Source organism: Pocillopora verrucosa, chromosome 6, assembly GCF_036669915.1.
Source record: "Pocillopora verrucosa isolate sample1 chromosome 6, ASM3666991v2, whole genome shotgun sequence".
NCBI classification, from domain to species: domain Eukaryota; kingdom Metazoa; phylum Cnidaria; class Anthozoa; order Scleractinia; family Pocilloporidae; genus Pocillopora; species Pocillopora verrucosa.
This window is the reverse complement of record NC_089317.1, coordinates 8,161,440-8,180,627: the sequence shown is the minus strand read 5'-3', so window position 1 is coordinate 8,180,627 and position 19,188 is coordinate 8,161,440. Positions and strand designations below refer to the sequence as shown.

General features: G+C 38.1%; 1 protein-coding gene across 1 annotated transcript; it reads right to left on the bottom strand.

Annotated features, from left to right (window-relative positions):
- Positions 1–2,544: 2,544 nt before the first annotated feature.
- On the bottom strand, positions 2,545–19,173 carry LOC131799873 (putative glycerol kinase 5). Its single transcript, XM_059117563.2, has 19 exons — positions 19,113–19,173; positions 18,772–18,914; positions 16,526–16,619; positions 14,930–15,005; positions 14,598–14,691; positions 13,609–13,698; positions 13,120–13,161; positions 12,746–12,821; positions 12,130–12,191; positions 11,733–11,806; positions 10,503–10,563; positions 9,543–9,669; positions 8,683–8,787; positions 7,892–7,942; positions 7,288–7,331; positions 6,767–6,870; positions 5,699–5,761; positions 4,280–4,413; positions 2,545–3,736 (listed from the first exon to the last, which is right to left on the bottom strand). Exons 2-19 carry the CDS (start codon positions 18,901–18,903, stop codon positions 3,585–3,587), a joined length of 1,581 nt encoding a protein of 526 aa, XP_058973546.2. The 5' UTR covers positions 18,904–18,914; positions 19,113–19,173; the 3' UTR covers positions 2,545–3,584.
- Positions 19,174–19,188: the final 15 nt, after the last annotated feature.

Sequence of the window (19,188 nt, the reverse complement as noted above, 5' to 3'; positions counted from 1 at the left end):
TCACTCGGACTTCACATAACTGACGTAAATAAAGTGACGTTCGTTCCTTGCATGAGAGTGTCTGGCAAAATTTGACCTTCAAAACGGACTGATAACAAAAATAAAAGTACACCAACCTTAGATGATGTTCTTCTTCACGTATCAATTTTTGACTCCGTGCAAACTGCGTGCTTTTAACTTCTTGAAAAGAAGTGAATATATGACATGACGAAAGAACCGAATATTTTATATCCGATTCACGGTGTACGTGTTACTCCAAATTACATCATTTCCTTCTATAAGTTTCATTCCACATATTTCTCTGATTGGTAAAAGGCAGTTAAATATTTTATCGTCCGCCTGTTGATACAAGCCTCATTTTAATCCTCTGCCAACATAGTTATTTGATAGACAGGTTTAGTAAGTCCACATGATTTACAGCTTTCAATACTTCGTAAATTAAGACAACAATCGGCGGCGATAGACCACCTCAGAGTCAGGGTCACACCACTTTAGCGGTCATATTCTAACTACCAGATATCCTGAATTTCTCAACTTAACAGACTGACATGTTTCATGGAACAATCATATTCGCTTTAGTGGGAGATGAAAGATTCTTTGGTTAATGGGAATCGTCAAACCTCCTTCCGTTTTACCTCAGCCGCCGATATACTATATCTTCGCTTTATCGCAATGTCTTAATATTACACTCAATATCTGGTTCGTAATGTTTATTTTTAGAATGAAGATATTGCGCATACTAATGTACAATAGACTTCAATCTGAGATAGAGTTTCCAATGAGCGGAAGCCATCAAGGTTTTACGACGAAGGGCACATTCTGCCGTCAAGAACTTACTTCTGCTAGTATGCGCGGACTAGAAATTGTACAGCGTATTAGTCATGTGAATGCGCGTGCGTTCTACTCATAGCAAAATTCGATCGCTTTCCACTATTAAAATTTAATACCTGTATTGTACGTAAACTTCGAGTCATACTAACTTCCATATAACTTCCTTGGTTTTTTTTTGTCCATGATTCAGCTTGAATACGCGAAATTGATGAAGTCATGCACATCGCGATTTTCTGTTCTCATAAATCACTCTTAAATATAAATATTCGCAGAACTTCCCTTTCGAAACTTATACTTAACTGAAAAAAGAAAAAAAAAAAAGATAGCCGCTAGACTTCCCCTTTACAATATTCCAATGATCCCTCCATGTTTTTAAACAATATCTCCTCCATGAATACCGCAAGTTTGTTGTGAGACTTAGAAGTTCTTCAAGAAATGCGCCAAAGCTGCATGTATTCCTTTAGGGTACTACGATGACAAAAATTACTGCTTACATCTTAGCAGTGAGGTCATTAAATATCGAAAAGGATTCATAATTGCTTACTCTTCATACTGTGCTGATATGAGCGGGTCCCAAATATGAAAGAATTTTATGAACCGCTTGCTTAACTAACTTGTTTGTCGAGTTTCTCGGTTCTATAATACGCAGACCCACCCCCCAAACGCAAAAACCCCTCCCCCCCCCCCACAAAAAACAAAAAAAATTCCTACAAAGCTGCAGAAGAGCTCAAAGGATCAATTCAATTGTAGCTAAAAAATATGCCAAGTAATTATCGCTAACCCTGGCCAAGGCCAAGGAAGACCTGAGGCATTCTACAGATTCCTCGCTTTCCGACCTGTTTGCCAATCTTGTTTCCGAGAGCGCGCCCCTTCACCCCAATGACGGAATATCGGGATATCCTTAGGTATTAGGTAGGTGGGGATTTGTTTCGGAAAAATAACTACATTTTAGTAAGCAAATTTGAGACGGACAGAAAAAGGAGCAATCTCTTACTTTGTAGGAAATGTACCTAAATTGTGCCGAATTCTGTTTTCTTATAACAGATCTTATGATGAACCTGATAAAGTTTGTTTCTAGAAATTAAGGGCGCAAATAGGCTTGAAAGAACCGAATTTGAACCAACTTGAAGAATACAAAACTTTTGTTCAACGAGAAAGAAAATTACCTTAGAGGAACAAGCATGGCGAAGTGTGAATAAGAAAAAAAAAACAGTAGAATGCATCACATCAGACTACGTCTTTAATTTTTCCGCGATACCTTGATCCCTACGTGACGCAAGGGGATAAGTTAAGTGATTATTCACCGGCATGCGTGCAGGATGCACGTTTCTCCGCTCGCGGGAAGATTTAAGACAAGTCGGGGAGAGGTTTCCCAGTGGTGTGACTTTATTTTCAATGCCAGACCCCTTGCATACCTCTCATCGGCTCTCGTTTGTTTTCAGACCTCTCGCCGGCTTTCGTTTATTTTCAGTACCAGACCCCTTGCATACCTATCGCCGGCTCTCGTTTATTTTCAATGCCAGACTCGTTGCATACCTCTCGCCGGCTCTCTTTATTTTCAGTGCTAGACTCCTTACTTCCCACAGCTAGGAAACGCTCGTGCTGAAGCACTAATTAATGAGGGCCTGCTCGTACGCGATTTTTTTATCACTGAGTGTGATAAGGAAATGACACCTTGTTAAGAGGAACATAGCAAAACCTTCCTAGTTAGTCAATCGTGTCATTTAATGCTCTGATCTGATTACAAATATATACATTAAATAATGATATAACTTATGGAGAGAAACTAAATAAATGGCACAATTCATTAAACGTATATTTCTCCAGGATGAAGTGTGCAATTCCCTGCACAATGCAGAAAAACAAGCGAGAACGTTGAGGACCGCTAAACAAAATAACACACTGTTGTCCAAAACCTTATATCTATTAGTAAAGCTACCTACGCATCTTTTATAATAGATATGACACTCATTACATAATTTTCCGAAAAATCAATACAACAAAACAAACCAGTCTCTGGTAAAAGGAAAGAGTTCAAGAAAATTCAGAAAAATTAAAACACTCAAACATACCCTCGTTAAGTTCTGTTGAAACACCCCTCCCCCTGCCACTTTTTTTCTTTTCTTTTAGGCGGTCCAATTTTACCATTCACTGAGGTAAGGAAGAAATGTTTTAACAGTTGTGACAAGGTTTGTCTGTGGAGTGACACAATGACGTGACAGAATTGTATTGCATGACGTGTTCTTAATTTAATGAAGTAAATCAACCTTACGTGAGTTTGAAAAAGTTCGAAATATTGAGTATAAAATATGAGCAGTTGGGCATAGAAAATGTCCACGATAAATTAATAATCGCTTCTTTTTCATATCCCTCACCGCCATCAGTGTAATAATTAAAAAAAAAAACCATGGCTTAATCTTCCCAAGATCTGATTGTTAATTCTCCCCTCGAGCTGCCAAACATTTCCTTGTAAAACTTGTCACGAGAATTTGGTGCTAGATCAAGATAACAACTTCTACTTTATAAGTTTGAGTATTCTCACTACCTGTTTGCTGAATAATGTATGAATATTATGGGGAGAAGTAACATGTTAATCACTTTTGAGAGTTCAAGGGTCAAATAGTTTATATAGCCTAATATGCTTCACTATAGCTACCCGCGTAACTCAGCCGCAAATAGTAACAGTTTTAATACTATAAGCTATTTACGATGAAATAAAACAAGACGAAATTCTCTGCTGTACCAAGAGAAAATCAGTCCCATTTGTACCAATTCATACTCCTGTGCAGCGCCTCTTTCCATTCGTCAAAATTCTTCAGGAATTTATCCCGGATGGAAGCTTTCGGTTGAAAGAGGGCCTGGGAACAACGGATTGCTTTCAACTCGTCACGTGATTTCCAAACTCCTGGTATACAAATGAAATATAGCAGATAAATAGAGTGCTAATTGATTGTCATAACCGCAAAACTTTTAGTTGTAAAAGAGGCCAGTCATAATAGAGGGAAGTGCGACACCGAACGAGCCAATGAAAATTCAGAAGAAAAACACGGGAACTGATTGGAGCGCGGAAAAGCTCGTGAACAAGTCGCGATTGGTTGCGGTTTGTTTCTGACTGTTGAGAAAATTGCACGAGTTTTCTGAGCCAATCACAGAAAAGTAAATGTAACGAAATCCTTGACTACTAACGGCAATAACAGAAAATTACTTTAACCTCAAACTAAGGTAGTTTTTTGATTGAGGTAAATTGGTAAACTTGCTATTGTATAAATTCGCGAGTTCTACACACAAGACTTTCTGGTGAAAAGTGAGGAAACTCTGAATATACAAATGAACAAATTTATGGCTCAATGAATCAATCATCAGTTAGCGAGCCTCGCACAAAAATTTTACTTGAGCCAGCAATGCGGGTGACATCATAGCTGAAGACTCTTCACATAACAAAACTTACCAGCTGAGAGACCAGCCAAGAAGGCTGCCCCTAAAGTGGACATGTCAGTCTGAGAGGGTCGGTCTATCGTCTGGCACGTTAAACTGCTCATTAATTCCAGTACAAAGTCGTTGTTAGAAATTCCGCCGTCAACTCTGTAAAGATGAAAAAAAGAAAGAGAAAAAGACGCATTACCCGTAGAACTCAGAAAGCTGAAAACTTTGTCTACATCACGAATTCCTTTTTCCCTTTTTTTTATCTCAAAGCTGTGTCATGTTAATGCAATTTCCAGGTGTTTCTGTTCAGAGGTGGAACCTCCACTAACAGACGCATTCCTTGTGCAGCCTCGAAGTAATGGTCCCAGCCACATAAACGTGCTCTGTGATTGGTCTAGAAAACTCGAAACAACCTCGACCAATCAGATGTTACTTGGTCACTCGTTTTCCCGCGCCTGAAGCCAGTTTTATGTGCTTGCTTTGAGTTCCGATGGATTTCATTATTATGTTCATCTCTTTCTTATTTTACGCTTCAGTTCATTTGGTTTTTCTTTTGCGAGACTCAGTCGAAAAGAGCTCCATCCTACGTTTTACAAAAAACTCACTCTTAAATGGCCATTTCCTCAACTTTGAGTGTTCGACAATTACAAGGCTGTAACTAAGGTGTGTGATTCTCAAACTGCCGGAAATCGCGTTTCTGATATTACTTATTGCGATGGGTATCAACCCTAGCAAATTTTTGAAGTTTTCCGCGCTCTTATTAGACCTAGATAATCTTCCGGATATCTTTCAGTTTCTACTAAACCTACATTTGGCGTATGACTTAAAAGGTCGCTTTCGCGCGCACAAACAAAAATCTCATTCAAAAGACCTGAAAACGCATTACTATGTCAGTTCAAAACAAAATAATTTCTCACGACTCTGAATGAAAAACTTATTTGTGACCATTCAACTTTATGGCAATGAATAGTAATTCTCAGATTTATTACACCCATTTTGAAATCACTGGTGGTCCTTGTAATCTGATTGGCTGTAATTGGTGCGATTTATTCCCGAATCGCACCATTTTTTGCTTTGAATCGCATCTTTTTCCCAGCCAACGAGGAGGCTACACTAAAAACAAAACAACCGATCAGATTTCAAGGCTTTTTGAAAGTAACCAATCAATTGCAGGAAAATGAAAGACAAAGAGTACCATGTGGCAAATTTTGCAACTTTTGTTTCCCAAACTCTTATTTTTTCCCCCCAAAAATTGAATGAATTTAATTTCAAACCGGCTCAGTATTGCATCAATAAAATATTTAACTGACCAAGTCCTGTATTTGGGCAATTTCAAAATGGATGTAATTGAACCTTGTGTCGTGCAATTTTGGTCTGAAATCATACTTGTGATTTTTGGTGACTTTCGATTTAAATAGAAATTTAAAATAAATTTACAACTTACTTGACTGAAGACATTAGTGGAATGTGCGTCTCTTCCACCACAGTTTCATACAGCTGAGTAAACCTGAGTGAATCGTTTAAACAACTTGATTATTAAATTTTCCAGTATGAAGAGCCTCTAAATTGGAATATTGTAATTCCAACCTTTTGGCTCAACTCTTAATATTGATGGTTGTTCCTCTTTATTACAAGTTCTACCTGAGAGTTGTGATAGTTTTTTTGAGAATTGCCAAATTTCAGTAGCCTGCTCGTGTGCGTCAATTTGATACTGTTCAACTTCAGGGATTACCCTCGCAAACTATAGGCATTTTCCCTTGCTTCTAAGGGCTGTCCATCGAAGACGCCTGAGAATCTTAAAGGGGGTAACTTTCTAGAGAAAATGTGGTGCTGCGTCGGTGGGAGAGTATAACAAGGTAATTTGGTATTATCAACTCAGTTGATAACGTAAATTGGCCACTGTAAAGAGTTTCAAAGCTGTAGTTTCGAGTTTTAGCCCTTCGTCAGAGCGAATGGAGGAATTGTGGGTTGTGTGCGTGTCTATATGCAGAAAATAGAGCTACGTTATTGGTGCGAATATGGTGACGAAAAAGCAAAAATTTCAAGTGCCGATTTGAAAGATTAATTTTTGTTCTAGAGTTTGGCGACTTTCCGAACTGCCTAGATGTAGGGAAAGGTCGAAAACTGCCTACCAGCCTACCACCCTTCCCTTTTTCGTTACCAGTGCGATGTTTTTTATCCATTATCTTGTTGGTTTTTGTTGATCGTCGCTACAACATTTTCACCTTTCAACAGAAATAGGAGATTAGTTGTCTAAAATCCTTCCGCTAAGTTTGGAATGGCCGGGCACAGATAATAAGCTGAAGTTCCTGTCTTTGTGTTTCACTACTTCCGTGCCTTGTTAAGTCGAGTAACACTTCTTGCCTGACAACTCAATTTATTCAACGCTTTTATTCACCCTAACTGCGAAGCCAGCAGATTGTGCAAATGTGGAAGAAGAAAAGCAAGAATCCTCGTCGCCTCCATATTTATTGAACGTACATAACAACCAGCTTTGCAAACTAACATTTACCTGAAGGCTATAGATTCCAAAATAGCTCTCATGATGTGAGCTTTGTTAGTGGTAGATTTTATTCCCATCAGTGAAACACAAGCTTTGTTGTCATTAATTGGAGCCTAGGGAGACAAAAGGAATAACTCAGTGGAAAGCAAAAAGAAAAATATAAGTTAAGGAAACACAATAAAAAAAATAATAATAAAATAAATTAAAAATTAAAAAAAATGGAAAGAAGCAATGTTTCTCGAGCTAGAGGTCAAAAGGGAGGTCACTGACTACATATATATGCATATATCTTACAGAACAGCGGGGTATTGTGACGAATTAAGGTCGGCATCCAATGTTTTTTTTGTCGCAGAACCCAAAGTTATGTCCCAACCAGAGCCAGCTATGATGTTAAGGTCGATGTTACATGTTCAAACAGAGAGTAAACAAAAAGAGTAAATACATTTCATTTGACAGGCAACATGCAGCACACACACAACCTTGTCAATCACCCACACAACCTAAAAAGCGAACACTACATCACTACTTACTTGTAATCCATTGAAAGCGGGAACAAAGTAAACTCCACCTGAAGCTATAAGAGAAAAACAGAGTAAAATTGAATTATTTGGGATGGTTTGCGGCGACGTGGGAAATTTTATGCAGGCGAGGTAGTCGAGTGGTCATGGAAAGAAGGTTTAGAATCTGAAGGTCCCAAGTGAAGCGAAAGCCAGTCCACTCTGCCACTGAACTGGATTTGTTTCTTGGCCGTCCCAAGTTATACTCCTCCACACGCTTTGAACAGGATCGCAACGAGAAATAAGAGATAAACGATCACTGTGTGAAAAGCGGTAGGATCTGGTATCACATTCCATGGAAATGTGCTTGGCAGAGATTGACAGAGAAAGGTTTCAAAACGTCGTAACTTCGTGTGCTTTGTAAATAAACACCTGGTTCGTCTTTAATAAATTTTGTTTTAACAATCTACGTTCTCTTTAATATTACGGTTAAAAATGTACATTGTACCGATTCAACACAGAGACGCTGAATGCAGCAACCAAAGCTTTTCATTCATAATTTCCTTAAGTTTATGAAGAACTCTAAGCAGAAAGAAACAAACGAACCATAGAGGTTAGTCTTTATTATTGAGCTTACTTTCTACAGAAAAAGCCATGTCGCTCGTCTGCGAGACATCGTCGTAAAAGCCTGCCGAGAAAGAAATATTTACTTCAAGAAATGATACTGAGCTGATGAGAAAGTACCTTGCATGTGATTCGTGATGAAAGCGGAGCGAACCGAGGCGAGATGGAAACGAAATTAATCTGGAATTCGGATATGAATAAGACTGGGCACTTGGCTCGCTACTGAGCGTTCGGTCCCGTGACGGACTGGATGGTCGACTGAAAAAAGATCTTATTAACTGACTGATTGTCTATAAATAAATGGCCTATTAACCAGGTGACTGCTGACTTACTGAATAAACGGTTGACTAACTGACTGATTGGCTACCCAACTGATGTTGTAGGAACGTATGGACGGACGTGCGGGCAGAAATATTGATGAACAAGTCTGACCGGCTGACTAACTAACTGTCTAACTGACGGATGACTGACTTCTTGGCTGACTGATGAACTGACTGACTAACTGGCTGACTGATGGACTGTCTGACCGGTTCTCTGACTGACTGACTGAATGACTGTCTGACTGACAGACAGACTGACTAACTGGCTGACTGTTTGACTGCCTGTCTGACTGACAGACCCACTGATAACTGGCTGACTGACGCACTGGTTGACTACCTGGCTCACTGACTGACTAAATGACTGACTGCCTGACTGTCAAATACAAAGGGTCAAACCAACAGACCAACTAACAAACCAAAGGATCACCCGAATACTGATAAACTACGCTAATTTGCTTTACAAAAATCGCAAAAAATTACCCACCCATGTTGTGGGCCCATTCCATGGCTGTTCCACAGCCTGCAGCATTGCCCTCTGCTAGATAAACAGTCTCCCCTCCTATCTTCCATCCGACAATTGGATAAAGTCCTATTGAGGGTAAATTATAAAATCATCACAAGTACAAAAAGATGCATCTCACTTTTAAGCCACGAAATTGCCAAAGTTTGGTGAGATATAATGTGACATGGACTCTGAAAACTGAGCCCTGAAAAGCATTCGGTACGACTTTGCCGCCCTTTTCCACTAGTTCCATCTAAAAGCTGTTCCTTTCCATTTCATTCCTATTGAACCAATTCTTAGAACCCTATAAAAATCTTGACTATACCATCACATTACAGTATTTACAGTTTTCTCGCAAGACTAGGTTCCTTGGTTAGTGCTCTGAAACCGTATGGGTGTGCGATTTGTCTAGAAAACTTGCACCACAACTTCATCTTGTCATGTACAAAACCAAGTCCAAAAGACAATCGGTTGTCCCCGTTTTTTCATCTTGGGTATTTGCTTTGAGTTCTAACTGGTTATTCGTGATGTTAACCGTCGTTGTAACTAACACGATGCTCGAAGTTATGGTTTTCACGCCCTTAAACCCTAACATCAATAAACAAATTCTCCATACTGTTCTCAATACATTTCCTAAGGTGCTGACGAGGAGAATTTTATTAAAAATTTAGAGCTTCTATCGTTGGTTATCATTTCCTTTTTTACGTGACCTTTATGTGTGATTTTGGGGATCATATTGTAAGGAGAAATTAGATGCTAGTCACTCTCAGGGGTTTTTAATAATCGATATTCGCTTCATCAGTCTTTCTTTCTCAAATAGATCTAGTACAGATCTATTGTACCTGCCACAGACGCATGCGGATACGGGCCTGTATTTATATCTATAAACGATCCCGTTCCCATTGTACAATTTACATCCCCTGCGTCAAAACAACACTGTCCAAACACCGCGGCCTGTTGGTCTGCAACCTTGAATGGTGAACACAAGCAAAAGGTAAAAAACCAAATGAAAGTTTGATCAGAAGAATAAAAAACCAATAACAAAACACACGATTTACCCTGTGAACAATAGCAATGTTAGGGGAAGTCAGTCTAAAAACGCTTAACCTTATCTTTCAGCGAGATTTACTTTCTCATATAGCTCTTTTAGTGCCGCGCATAAAGATGGGTTCAGCCTTGGTTGGTCAATATTTCGTTTAATATGACGTTTCAAGAGGTGTTTATAATTTTGCTGTCGAGCGCTTCTACCAGAGAAACCATTCTATACAATAGTAAGCTTGCTTGGCGAGGATGTCTGAAATACTTCGCGGTATTGACCGTCAATTCAACTTACTGTATTCCATTTTGACCATTAAAAAACAAAATACTTCTGAGCTATCTGGCTCCGATTCACTCGGTCCAGTCCGCTCAGTTGTAACCTGGTGCACCACATTTTGTAACAATTTATACTTTCACGTATCAACAGCCAGCAAAAGGGAGAAAAAAGCCCCCATGGTAAGGTCGATTTAATATCTTGTAAACGAGATGATACACTGAAAACCTATAGTGTAGCAACTAGAATTTCATTGTATGTCTATTTATTGTTAAGTAACTGCGAAATGATTTTATATTGTTTTCTTTCAATTGAAATACCGCTGTGATGCTGCCGTGAGGTTGTGTAAAAATTACGTAAAGCCGGTAACGATCTATTTCTCGCCAGTATAATCGTTGTTTTCGTTAGATAATTCTCATTGCTAGTAGTATTTACCTACATATAGTTTCTATTGTAAGAAACGGTTTCTCAAAACACAAAAGTTACCTACCAAGGCCCGTACAGGTATTGGAGCACCAAAGATAGCTTTATGACTCTCACAAATGAGACCGCTACAGTGGAAAAGAGTAGTCAAAAATGTAGGTTAAAGAATCAAATCAGAGATCAAAGGATGGTCCTGAACGCAATGGAGAAGTTGCCGAAATGATGTAAGGTGTGACGTTAGCAAGTATTGGATGGTTATTTAAGCAACCACTTGAGGTTTTTAATTATAGTCAGGGGCAAAACTGTTCTGTATTCACGAAAAGGGGGTAAGTTTCTAGAGAAACTGTAGTGCTGCATCGGTGAGGGAGTATAACAAGATAATCAAATTTTATCAACTGAGTTGATCAAGCAACTTGGCCTCCGTAAAGAGTCTCTACAGCAAACGTTTCGAGTGTTAGCCCTTCGTCAGCCCTAACACCTTAGAAAATCTCTACAGCGGCCAATTTATATTATGAAGTCAGAAAACCAAATTATCTTAATCTGCATTTTGTTCGCAACGTTTTTATGGCGCCAGCTTTTCTTCGAAATTAGCAGAAACTAATGAATATTGTTGTCTGAAAGGATTTCAGAGAAGATAGACATTTAAGATTTTTGTTGAGGAACGACAATAAGATACTTTTTTAAATTTTCAAAAAACAGTTTTTTTTCCAGATTATCATCATAACATTTCCAGTTGTTTTTGTTGCTGTTGTTTTTGTTCCTAAATGTGACCTGGCAGGGTATGACCAGAGTAGTAAAATATGTTATCGTTTTTCCTCTGTATGTAATACCGTGGTTTTATAACTATAAATAAAATAAATTTTCTTTTTGTATGTCGTAGCTTGATTGGTTCGCCCCTCATGTTCTTACAATATCAGGTTCGTCTTTTGGGGCTTGAATTTTAACGTTTCTCGTTCTGGATCGAGGAACTCCAAAACATCTTTGCGTTATTTTAGCCTAACAGTTTCGTGCCTGAGATGAGCAGTTCACTTTCCACTGAAGATCTCATCTTGGCTTAGTGCTGTCTTAGATTTTTAGAGGTTTAGCACTCATCGCCTATACTACATTCATTAAACTAACAAACACCAACCCTCGAAGGTATGAATCAGCGGAAGACGGTTAGTTTCACGTCAATAACCAAATTATGATAATTGTTAAGACTTTTCTCCAACCATTTTCCACTTCCGAGTAACAGGATTAACTTTACAATGAACCTAAACAGCATATTTAAGAAATTTAACTTTGAAGTTGAACTTACCTGGTATCAACTACTTTTGGAAAGATTGATAGTGGTACACTCAAAAGACTTGTCATTATTGAGCTCCATTCCATCTGCAATGAAAACATTTAAAGAGGCAATAAATGTTGGTGACAAAAAAAATAGACTACTTTTCAATTTAGTGTAGTGAAACTAAAACTAAAGTTATCGCGATCAGTCAAAAAAAGCTCTTTACATGGAAATTTTGTATCAGTGTGAGTATCTGAGCAATTGCGTAGGAACCCCTCCCCTAACCCAATAACAGTTAACTGATAACAAGGTCAGGTTAATATTAGGTTAGGGGAGGGGTAGGTGCGTATAGTTGTTCATACACTGACATTGATTCGAAATTTTCAAGCGTTAATGATTTCATTCAAAATCCCTCAAGTTTACTTACAATAAAAGGATCAAACATCCCAGTACCGCTTGCATTGGAGTAATCTGTCACATGAAGCTGACCTGATGATAAACACATGAACAATTAAAAGAAACAGTTTTCTTCATCTTGGTAAATTCTTATGGTAAAATACAATCTTTTATAAAAGCAAGTTACTTTTTAAACTAGTGCCATGGCATACTTAAATCTCTATATAAAAATTAGATTCCAGGGTGCTGAACTGCAAATCAGTTTGTATTTAAGCCCTTCTAATGCTGGATTGCGTATGGACCAAAAGTACATAGTTGAATTCATCATTTCTCTCAGTCAGTGCGTGCGCCAAGATTCATCAATTTAATGGCCCATATTTCGGTGTGCAGCCCGCTAACTTCAAAAGTTCATTAGCATTGAAATCTTCTTCCTTTATTTGAACCCAGAGATCTAATAATTATCTTACCAACCCCGTTTTCTCAGTCTGTACTGTATGTTACGGAACCTCGATTTTTCCGCTCGGATTTTTGGTCCATGTGCGAAGCGCTTTGATCATAAATCTAAGCGGAAAAACGAGATCCGTAACTTACAGTACGGATCTCAAAACTCGGTTAGTAAGAGGTATATATCATAATGTACGTAATACCTTTTGTTAGTTTCCAGATAAGCCAGGAGTCAATTGTTCCAAATGCTAAGTTACCAAGATCTGCCTTTTTAGCAAGCTACAGTGATTTGCACGCGAAAAAATAAATTAGCTGTCATGATTTGAAATACCACTAGCTGTTACAATACATTCTTCTAATTCGCATCAGGTTTTTTCCTTAAAAGTTTTATGTCAGCACAAAATGTATCTAATAAAGCATACAGGTGGTAAATACTGTACTCCGTGTACTCTGATTAAGTATTCTTATAATGAAGTGCAATCTCATTTGCGTCGACCTAGCACACATTTCCGAGAATTCAATGCAGAGTCTGATTAGCTGATTGTGCAAGGCAGCTGCATCCTATAAAGACACTTACATCTGGATGGGTCTTGAACAACCAGTGAAGCCTAATTGATGTCTGAAAACAAAACAAAAACGACTTAGTGGGGAACCAATTGCAACATAATTCACCAGTGTAGAACTTTTAAAGCATTAGGTTATATGTTGAAAATGAGAAGAAAATATGAGTGAAGGATCATTTGACATGTCTGCTTTTCCATCCCTGCTGTCGTCAAATATGTAATGTATTAATTAGGATCCAAACTCCTTCTATGTGGTTGTATTTTGGGACTGGAAGTACATGCGTAGTTGACAGCACGTGCTTCGTGATGCGATTTGGTTGAGCTCTAAACATTACAAAATATTTTCCAATCCTGAACATATCACTCGTGGAACAATGAGAAAGTCTTGACCAAAGAAGGTTGGTTTCAAGTGTGTAATTTTACTTTTCATAGAGCTGTTTACGTTTTGTTGTTCTGTTGCCTCACTGACTGTAACATTAAACGCACAAATTGATTTCACTTACATGTTGAGTTGAAAAGCTAATGACGCTTCCAGCCAAGTATTTCTTTTGTCTTGAGATCATGTGAAGAAATTTAGACCCTACATTCAAACTCTTTAAAGAGAAGTTTTAAAATATTAGTGTTAAACAGAGACAATATAACCAAAGGAGGGCTTGTTTGTTACACTACTCGTTCCATATGCATTTTGTCCTCGTCATCAAAGCAGTGCAGTTTCGGCGTGGGTTAGTCTAATGTCCCATTCACAAAAACAAAACATGTTTACTTAAACCGAGTTTGACTGACTGGAAATCACAAGCAAAGAACTTATACTTCAATTTGCTGAATTCGAAGTCAACAAATATCTGCTTATATCTCTATCTGGAGAAAACAATTTCAAACCATGTTTGATACAACAGCTTTAAAACGTGTTTAAGCTTTGGTGTACATGGCATATAAGCCTTTGATATTTTTGTTATTGGTTCTTCAGCAAGTTGAAATTGAATGACTATGATTGTGTCGAGGGAACTGATGTACTTGGCAATAGCGAAATTTGCAATTGCTCTGTGATTGGTCCAAAGTAAACTCGCTACATTCTCAACCAATCAGATGCAGAACTATATTGCTCATGAATTGGTCATCCATGTCTTCCTGCACTTTAGACAGTTTGCTTGTTTGAGTTGCCATTAACTCTTTCAGAAATTGTCTGTTGGTCTGATTGGCTGTTGTGATTGGTTTTTGTTATAAGAAACTCAATTGAAATGCGCTTTATCAGGATTTTTTGGTACTATTACTTATCAGAGGTTAAAATTCAAAAGTCAAAAAGAAGCAAAAGGTGTTTAGCTAATATAGGGAGCAAGTTTTTAAAGAAACTGTGGTGCTGCATTGGTGAAGGGTATCACAAGATATTTTGCTTTTATCTACTGAGTTGATAATGTGAATTGATCACTGAAGAGAGATTCTAAACCTAAATTTAAATGCTTTTAACAAAAAATTGGAAGCTCACATTACAGACCTTAAGGGTAAGAGATTTATTCCAACTCTCAACACAATGTCCAGCCCTCATATCCTGCCAGCTGATAAAGTTGTGGTATGGTTTACCAGTCTTTCTATGAACAAGGTACATGAGACATTCACTTTAATGTTTTGAAGGGGGGGGGGGGGGTGCAGGGGGGCCTACATTCCTCCCAAATGAAAATTTGGATCTTGTTTGAGTTAGTGGGGATTCATGTTAAACTGGTTCAAGTCAGCACATAATATTTCTTATGATAATTAAAAAGTATTATTGTTTTAATCAAGAAATATTAACATTATTATCCATAATCATAGATCATAAGATGTGATTACCTGTCCCAAGTTATAAATGTTCCTCTCATGGTGGAGATCCCTAAGGCTGTCACATCTTCTGCTTGAAGATTTGATGCTTCAAAAGGAAAGGAAAATAGATAAGTATTGTTTTGCAATCTAACTGAAACTGATTCACCTGTGAATAAACTAAAGAGCAAATGACTTGTGCAATTTGGGAGCCTGAAGTTAGATTAACAGAGCTCTCAGGTATCAGGCATTGAGCCTAGGACTCATGCAAAGAAATTCAGTCTCACCCTCTCACGCTGAAACTACTATTTCTGATGTATTAAGGTTTCTGATTTACCTTTTGATTTGGCAATAGCAAACTGCTGCATTAGTAATGTACCTGTAAAATCAATTATCTTTCTAGCTACAATTTGCTCCTTGTTCCCTTTGCATTTGCTTCTAACTCTTTCCAACAGTGGAAATTGTGCAGAGCCACTTTCACACTGAATACACATCTTGGCTATTTAATTTTTTTCACAGTGTTCCAGTGGGGTGTATGCCCTTATTACCCTGCTCCTCCTGGAGAGTTATGCCTGCAGCATCACATTTGACAGCTATACTGTTAAAAATCTGTGTCACTCTTTGGTAGCTGATCAACTCGAGAGCTCTGTTACATGACTCAGTACATCATCCAATAGTCTAGAAAGCTGGTTCTCTTTCTGATTAGGGCACTCTCTAGGCTTCAGGTGTATAAAAAGGTTGAGCCTTTGCAAGTTGTTAAAGCTCTTTAAAAGTGTCTGATGGCTTCGAATACATATCAGACTATGGTAAATTATAACAACAGTTTGTAAATAGAATAAGAGAGATGGTCAGTTTTGAGCTCAGTAAAGAATAGAGAAAGATGTTTTTCGTCTTGTCAGAAGCATGAGACAAAGAAAACATTCTGATTCCCCAGGAGGAATCAAACGTCAGACCTTTGGATTCCTTGCTCCAGAGCTCTACCACTGAGCCACAGAGACTGGTGAGTGAGGTCTATTACAAAGTTCATATGACACATGTCCTGCATTAACTGTTAGGATCAGCAATGTTGATAGCATCATGTTTGTAAATAGAATAAGATAAATGTAAGTTTTGAGCTCTGTAAAGAAATAGAGAAGGATGTTTTCCACCTTGTCATGACCGTGGGATAAAGAAAAAATTCTGAGTCCCCATGAGGAATCGAACTTCAGACCTTTATAAAAACAGTTGTTCAAGTTTGCTTAAATATACATCTCCTTGTCTTCCCTTTCTCACTGTAAGTTATACAAGGGGAGCCATTCAAGTCAAGGTGAAAGTTTGGTGCTTAGGTTGCAGCATCCAAGTGCCAAACTTTTCATGTTTCTCTCTCTAACGTGGTCATCTCTGCTTTAGCAAGGACCAAATTTAGTTCAATGTCAGTATCTGAACAACTGCTCACCAACCCCTCCCCTGACCTTACTTGTTATAAGTTGAATGTTGTTGGGTTAGGGGAGGGGTAGGTGTGCAGTTGCTCAGATACTGACATTGAACTCAAAATTGTAATTAAAGAAGAATGATTTAATCAATGCACTAGATTAAATATTCAGGACTGGTATAATTACCACAAATGTAGAGGAAAAATATTTAAATTACCTTCCATAACCTCGGTAATAACATCAACAAACTGTTCCCATAACACATCTGGGTCTAACTCAACCCCTCCTGGCTGGGGATAAAGAAGCTCAACCTAAAGGGAAAAAAGGAAAACTACTGAGTGAAGTTTGTTGAAGATGTGAGAGCTGATGGTTACCAGGCTGGGCTCTTGAGAAAGAGGTTCAGATTGGAAACCTAGCCCCTGTCATCTTGCCTTGTTCTTGGTATTGAAACTGAAAAAACAATTCATAGTGGATCCACATACAGTATAGATGGGTAGTAATGACATGTGACAGAGAATCAAGCGTGGAGGGGAGAGGAGAAGGAACGGGAAGTTAATCTGTAATGGACTAGCATCCCATTGACCCTTTAACTCCCAATATCTCATTAGTAATTCTCCTTACTGTCTGTCATACAGTTCTTGTGGTGTCAGTTTGGAGAATTTCGGTATTGGATCAATTAGCACTAACTTTAACCCTTTAACTCCCATGAGTGATGGAGACAGAATTTCTCCTTACAATATCAAAACAATAGCAACCAGATAAGTGATGAGAATGAATAAAAATATCAATTTGGGGATAATTAGTTGATCCAATTCTAAATTCTCTAAACTAACATAAGAATTGTATGGTTGGCAGTAGGAATGAAGTTTAATATTTCAGAATAATTGAGAAACTTTCCCTTAGCCCTCTGAGTCCTAGATCTTATTTCTAATCCAAGTTCCCATTTAAAGCCTATTTAAACCCAGTTCAAACATCAAACTTCACATGAGACACACTAAAATGCAAGCTTGGTCAACCTAAACAGGTAAATTCCAACCACTAGGTCAAACATCAAAAAGAATTTGTTGTATTCCATTCAGAGAAGCAAAAATGACTGATTTCGAAAATGTAATTTGTAATTTATTCCTTAAGTTTGATTCATGAAAAGAAATTGACATCTGCCCCACAGACAATCTTTAAACTTTCTATTCAAAGTACAGAATGTGTTGGTGGATCCACACTCAGCTGGACAAACTCAACTGATTCAAATGTCAAACTTGAAATGAATTCTCTCAGTCTTGTAGGTCTCATGTGAAGTTTGACCTTTGAACTGTGGCTTAGTTACCAAGCCTTTGAATAGGAGTGAGGCTTAGAAAAACCTTGTCCTGATAAAAGCAAGAAAAATGCAAGCAATTCATGATGCAAATGAGACACAAAAAGAGGCAAGGTTTGTGTCAAAACAAACCTCTGACTCCTACCCAAAGGATTTGGAACTAAGCATACAAATCGTAAAACAGGCTTTTGTCCTTGGTCAACATTAGTTTACTATTAATTGAAAAAATTAAGCTTACTCAGGGGAAACCAACTGATATCCACTATTGGTGGTAGTAAAGTGATCGCTTTGTTAATTTGAAAGCTGTGATCCAGCTCATATTTCCTAATCATCATCTTACATTTGACATACATGTATACCTAAAGATAAATCTACCTATTTTCAAATTTTGTTTGCATAAGTATCCCTTCTGCAGGAGAGACAAACTATACTTGACTTAAAATACCGATCTACTTTTCAGTGGAATACGTCAGGCTATTTTCTCTTCGGCCAATCGATGGATCTTGAAGAACCTGAAGGGGAAGAGGAGGACTGTTTTCTTACATCCATGCAGGACACACCAAGTCGAGACCTTTCTCTCTAGCGTTGCTCAAATTTCAGGCTGGAATTGGACAGACATGACCTCACTAACAGGGGGAGGAGAAGGGGAGTTGACAGGTTGTGGGCTCTAGGTTACTGATTATCCAGATTAAAATCAGATTGTAACATTCACCCACGAAGACATGAGACAATTCTCAAGGTATGGATAATTTTGAGCAAAGTTTCCGCACAGCCCCATACTATTGTAAAACAAATCTGTTTTCCTAACGGAAATGTATTGTTTTTGTCATTGTTTTCTCTGTTCAAGAACTGAATGCATAATGTAGGATGGGGCTGTGCGGAAATTTTACCTAATTTTGAAGCAGAGAATCTGATGATCATGTCTCTCCTTGTTCGGTCTCATAAAGAAACAACCTGTCTCCACAAGCAATCAAACAAGGTCTAAATAAAATAAGCCATAGCTTGAGCTTAAATTTGAAGAGAATCGTCGGAAGCTATGGTGTGTAAATTAATGCCATTACTGTTATTAGCACTCACTAAAAGAAATATTTGTGTCACAGCATAGGTTCGACAAGAAAAGATTTTGGCGGACTTCGATCGTTGGAACTTACCTTTCGTGAAGTGTGGTAAAGAGAGATTCCTGAGCTGTCAAAATGATGGCCAGCAATCGTGGTTGTTCCAATATCTATTGATATGATATTCACTGGAGAATGACTTCTTGATCGATCAAATGCCCTTGCCATTATTCTGCGATCTAATGTGGAAAGACCATAAGGTGTTATCGTTGGCACTCCATTGACGGGAATGATGTTTGCATGACTGGCCACAGGCACCAAAACAATAACCTTCCTCCAGGGGTCTCTCCAGATTTCAAACAATTTTTTATCTCTACCGCTTAATTTTAAATGTAAAATCTCCAGATTCCCTTCCCATTAATTGAAATATTTCTTACCTTTATGGATAAATGCATCGAAGAAAACAATATATGCTTCTCTACAGGAAAATGTTCCGGCGCGATTATCTTTTCA